This window comes from Salvelinus fontinalis, chromosome 39, assembly GCF_029448725.1.
Source record: "Salvelinus fontinalis isolate EN_2023a chromosome 39, ASM2944872v1, whole genome shotgun sequence".
NCBI classification, from domain to species: Eukaryota; Metazoa; Chordata; class Actinopteri; order Salmoniformes; family Salmonidae; genus Salvelinus; species Salvelinus fontinalis.
In genome coordinates, this window is record NC_074703.1 from 9,721,257 (window position 1) to 9,727,256 (window position 6,000).

The 6,000-nt window shown below is 45.7% G+C and overlaps 1 protein-coding gene across 1 annotated transcript in view; it reads left to right on the top strand.

The window, feature by feature from the left end:
* Nucleotides 1-513: 513 nt before the first annotated feature.
* LOC129838247 (filamin-C-like) overlaps nucleotides 514-6,000 on the top strand; it is a gene marked incomplete in the record, with an annotated part of 81,689 nt that continues 76,202 nt past the window's right edge. The window contains 1 exon segment of the mRNA XM_055905063.1: nucleotides 514-1,430. Within this exon segment, the coding sequence (XP_055761038.1) occupies nucleotides 1,052-1,430 (379 nt within the window).

The window sequence follows — 6,000 nt, forward strand, 5'->3', positions numbered from 1 at the left end:
ACATTCCAAAAGCCCCCGACATTAAGCTTAAGTCATATATTAACAAACTGAACAACCCTTTAACTTTTGAAACGCCTGTCAACCCAAGAATCCTGTATGATCTTCCTCTTGTTAATTAAGCATCAAAAGCTTGTCATGTGAGTTTATTTATCATGTTTAAAATATATATGTTTGACAACACAATGCTGCATCAGTGGACATATGAGTGACAGCAAGAGTAACCCTGGCTGGTAAAGGTTGGATCTATTGAAGATGCTGGCATCATTTTCCCTTCATAGTCCAATTGTTATTAACGCCCGTTAGGCCCTGGTCACCGATCACTTTTACAACAACCGCAAAGCTCCGTCCCCCTCGCCCAATTTGGAGAGCCTAAAAATAAAGAATAGTGTCATAACTGTTATGGCGCCACAGGGCCAATCGTTGACCCCCTTCTCTTATGTTACCCAATGGTGTTGCCTCTCGCTATCTCCGTCTGATTAGAGAATACCCATCCTGCAGTTGTATATGGTCATGACGGGGGCATTCCAGGGAGTCCAGGGGCCTGACGCGAGCTTCAGGGGTGCCGATCTTTTTAAAACCCCGTCCTGCCTAGAGCTTCATTTAGCTACTCAAGTGTAACCGACTTCACCAAGCAGGCTGCCGCCGCCGACTTCGTAGGGCTACTAGCGGTCCTGTGCTGTCCATTGTACAGACAACGCGTTCCTCTTTCTACAGTCTATTCTTCTTCCGTGCCAAGGTTTCTATTAGGATGCAGCTACCACTTTTTTCACTATTCTGATACATTAAAAATCAGGGGACCGTCCACGTTGAAAACGATAAACGGATTAAACGGACAAGCTCCACTCCAATCACAAGTACAAACGAAAATCTCACTTACTCTTTCTTTCATATTTTTCCAAGTTTTACAACTTTTTTTCACGGCCAGTGCGCGAGCTTGGCACTGGCGGTCAAGAAACATTTATTTATTTATTTCCACGCTGCCTTGCGTGCCGTAACGTTCACACACTGGCCCCACTGATTGTGGTATAAAAAGGGCACGGAAACCGACAACATGATGAGCAATAATACTTACTACGAGCAGCAGCAGCCGCCGCAGTACTACCAGAGTACGGACAACGGGGACGACGAAGAAGAGGAGATGCCGGCCACGGAGAAGGACCTCGCTGAGGATGCGCCCTGGAAGAAAATCCAACAGAACACCTTCACCAGGTGGTGTAACGAGCACCTCAAGTGCCTCAACAAGCGGATCAACGACCTACAGAAAGACCTGACCGACGGGCTCAAGCTCATCGGTCTCCTGGAGGTTTTGAGCCAGAAGAAAATGTACAGAAAGTACCACGCCAGACCTAACTTCAGACAGATGAAACTGGAAAATGTGTCCGTCGCGCTGGAATTCTTGGAGAGAGAACACATAAAGCTGGTATCGATAGGTAAGTGGTGTTTGCATTTAGGACCGATATAGCGCAATGGTTGGGTTTCTCGGGAACATGTTGAAAGTTGTTGCTTTGTCCACTCTGTCTGGGGTAGCCACTTTTGGGGATACAGTTACTGGTTAGAGGGCGTATTTGAGTCAGGGGAATGAGTCTGAGAATGATTTCTCCTCAAAATGAATGAAACACACTTTGATGTTATAGAAAAGTAATGCGCAATGCAGCTTTTTTTTATAAGAATAAAAATGATTCCTGGTTGTGTTGTTGATTGTTCCATATTTATATTGTTCAGAGTTGTGTTTTCACTGTATACACTTCTCCATAACTGTTGCATGCGTTATAAACAGTGCATAACTGTTGTTGCATGCGTTGTAAACAGTGCATAACTGAAAAGCACTGTACTTTTTGACGCAAATTACGCACGTCGTTGATATGTATTTCTGTGCGTAAGTGACCAGACAACGGCGCGATGTGTTCAGGATGCGCCAATCAATAAATGTCCCCTTTCTGACTGCCCGACAAAGACTGCTTTCAGCTGTATCCGGGAAACAGAGAGACTCTGGATTCGGTGCATGCCTCTGGATTCCTGTGTTATTACTGTGTAAATCAAGCATGGTCCCATTAGAAGCGACACTGCCATTTGAGAGTCATTACAGTCTCAGGTTTAACCAATTTAGCTGCTGTCATTTGTTGTTCATGAACTGAAATACTGAATGAGTCATTTCGAGCGTTCTCATGGAATGGATAGTCTCCCATTTTAATTAGGCAATGACTTTGTAGTTGCTTCTGAATTATGTAATAATTTGGCATCTCTATCTCATGTGTTCAAATATGTGAAATAAAGATGAATAAGTAACAAGTAGTCTACAACGCATTTGTAGATATCCCATTCAAAAGGCACACACATATTTTGTCTTGCCCATTCACCCTCTGAATGGCACACACCCAATCCATGTCTCAATTGTTTCAAGGCTTAAAAATCCTTCTTTAACCTGTCTCCTCCCCTTGATCTGCACTGATTGAAGTGGATTTGACAGGTGACATGAATAAGGGATCATAGCTTTCACCTGGATTCACCTGGTCAGTCTTTACAGGTGTTCTTAATGTTTTGTACACTCAGCGTACGTCACTCACATTTGATCTTATCTGATGACATTACCCACCAGGTCTTATAGAATCACTGCTCCAGGATGTAGGATATGTTCTTGGAGAACCAATAACCACATCAGAGAGGCAGGGGCTCAGCTTGATGGCCCTGACTGGATCTAATGTGGATTATGATGATTTCTTTGTATTTTTGGTATTTTAGGTATTTTTGGTATTGTATTAGGATCAACCTTAGCTGTTGCAAAAGCAGCAGCTACTCTTCCTGGGGTCCACACAAAACATGAAACATGACACAATACAGAACATCAATAGACAAGAACAGCTCAAGGACGGAACTACATAATAAAAAAAATAAAGTTGTTCTTAGTGGCAGGGGTGGCAGGTAGCCTAGTGGTTAGAGTGTTGGGCCAGTAACCGAAAGTTTGCTAGATCGAATCCCTGAGCTGACGAGGTTAAGATCTGTCGTTCTGCCCCTGAACAAGGCAGTTAACTCACTGTTCCACGGTAGGCCGTCATTGTAAATAAGAATTAGCTCTTAACTGACTTGCCTAGTTAAATAAAAAAATGCATCCACACAAACAAATCTAGGTCAAATAGGGATGAGGCGTTGCTTTATCTGTTTTTTAAGCAATATGAGATGGAAGGAAGTTCCATGCAATATGGGCTCTACGCTTTCTTGAATTCGTTCTGGATTTGGGGACTCTGAAAAGACCCCTGGTGGCATATGATGATGATGATGATGATGATGATGATGCAGCCAGCAGGACAGACAGTAGTCTACTGTTAAGACTGGCCCTGTGGAGGGCTCCTCTGTTGCCGAGTCTTATAACAGTGATTTATGAATGCACCTTGTGCTCAGAGAATATGTGGTTCTAAGGAAAATGGTCCTTGGCTGGGCGTTCTGCCTTGAAACTAATCAATGCTATTATATTTATTCTCAGAATCTAAAACAGGTTCATGAGAAGAGGCGGCACATCAAAGCATCCCACCTTGCTGTCCACATCTGTTGTGCTGATGTGTTGTGGCTGTGTTGGCCAAGTCTTGATAAGAGCATGGCAACAGCCATTCATTCTGCCTACCAACAGCCAAACAGACTGCAAACAGGTTGGGCAACAAGATGGGATGGCAAGGGGTTGGCACACACACAGCAGTTGTTTCAGCAATGCCTTAGGTGTGTTGGTGTTAGATCTTTCCTTGTGTCAACTGTTAGAAGGTGTAAAGACCACCAAAGACTATTAAATACCTGAAGATCCCAGCTACTGGACCAGTCAATATGAGTAGAGGTTCTGTGGTACACTGTAAAAAAAATCCTGTTGATTTTACCATCATTTACTGGCAGCCAGTTACCTATAAATTACTATAAAAAAGGTACAATATCTACATTTTTTACGGTATGTAATTTCTTTTTTTTACAGTGTACCATTCCCCTATTCTGAAGAGCCATTATTTTTGCATCATTACTTTAGTGCCTTATTGCAAACAGGATGCATGTTTTGGAATATTTGTATTCGGTACACGCTTTCTTCTTTTCACTCTGTCATTTAGGTTAGTATTGTGGAGTAACTACAATGTTGTTGATCCATCCTCAGGACAAAACCGAAACTGGGTCAGCTTTGAGGGGTTATCGGGTCCAATATCTATTAGGGCTACCCAGGATGCAGTGTGATAAAGGGGGAAATGGGTCAACAAGCAGACAGAGTCATTGGGAAGGGTCCGGACCAGGGTGGCTCAGTGACATTGGTGATAAGAGTGATCCTTCCAGAAGGGCACCTGCCATGGCTCTCTCTCTCCCTCAGTGGGGGGTGGAGGGGAGTGTTGGGTAACAGAAGAGCTGGAGAACACACAGACACTCACACACTCACTCGGTCTTTCTCCCTGACACACATGATACACACACACTCATGGTGTGTATCGTGGCTCTCTGGTTGTCTGGATGCCAGCAGGCAGGGAAGGAAGACTAGTGGGTGTGTGACTTGGAGAGTTGGTAGTCAGTGTGTGTCACAGAGTGTGTGACTTGGAGAGTTGGTAGTCAGTGTGTGTCACAGAGTGTGTGACTTGGAGAGTTGGAAGTCAGTGTGTGTCACAGAGTGTGTGACTTGGAGAGTTGGAAGTCAGTGTGTGTCACAGAGTGTGTGACTTGGAGAGTTGGTAGTCAGTGTGTGTCACAGAGTGTGTGACTTGGAGAGTTGGTAGTCAGTGTGTGTCACAGAGTGTGTGACTTGGAGAGTTGGTAGTCAGTGTGTGTCACAGAGTGTGTGACTTGGAGAGTTGGTAGTCAGTGTGTGTCACAGAGTGTGTGACTTGGAGAGTTGGTAGTCAGTGTGTGTCACAGAGTGTGTGACTTGGAGAGTTGGAAGTCAGTGTGCGTCACAGAGTGTGTGACTTGGAGAGTTGGTAGTCAGTGTGTGTCACAGAGTGTGTGACTTGGAGAGTTGGAAGTCAGTGTGTGTCACAGAGTGTGTGACTTGGAGAGTTGGAAGTCAGTGTGTGTCACAGAGTGTGTGACTTGGAGAGTTGGTAGTCAGTGTGTGTCACAGAGTGTGTGACTTGGAGAGTTGGTAGTCAGTGTGTGTCACAGAGTGTGTGACTTGGAGAGTTGGTAGTCAGTGTGTGTCACAGAGTGTGTGACTTGGAGAGTTGGAAGTCAGTGTGCGTCACAGAGTGTGTGACTTGGAGAGTTGGAAGTCCAGTAAGTACGGGGAAGGTTACTGCCACAGGAAATGAAGACTGATGTCCCCCTCCCCCCTGGTTCTGGTGGTTTGGCCTTCTGGCTCTCTGGTTGTCTGGTAGTGTGGTAGTCTGGAGGGGCAGTGAGGGGTCAGCCTGGCCCAGGTCAGCTTCACTCATATGGGGAAGGGGGCGGCTGATTGATGGGCAGACAGCTGGGCTCTGGGGCTCTGGGGCTCTGGGCTCCCTCCACTAACAGGTGCCTAAAATAGATCCACATACAGCCCCAGAGTGGCACAGAGAGAGGGGGCGGGGGAAAGGACTGTGAAAGAGGGGTTAGTTAAAAGAGAGGATGCAGGGAAGTGGGGAGAATGAGAGAGGTTAGGAGAGAGGTTGTGGAGAGAGGGGGCCGGGAGAGCGGAGAGGGAAATTACGAGGGTATGACGGGGCGAGCCTGCTAGGAAGAGGTGACTTAGACGTGTGGCGCTGAGGAGGGTTTTAGGTGGGCGTCCTGAAGAGTTGGGCACTAAGACACAGTAGTATATTTCCCGGCACTAAGACACAGTAGTATAGGACATTATGACTCAAACAGACCATCCGTTATGACATTAGATGGACCTCCGCTTACTCATAAAGGAAGGACCTCGCTCTTTGATGAATGAGTACATCTCACTCTCTCTCTCTCTCTCTCTCTCTCTCTCTCTCTCTCTCTCTCTCTCTCTCTCTCTCTCTCTCTCTCTCTCTCCTCTTTCTCTCTCTCTCTCTCTCTCTCTCTCTCTCTCTCTCTCTCTCTCTC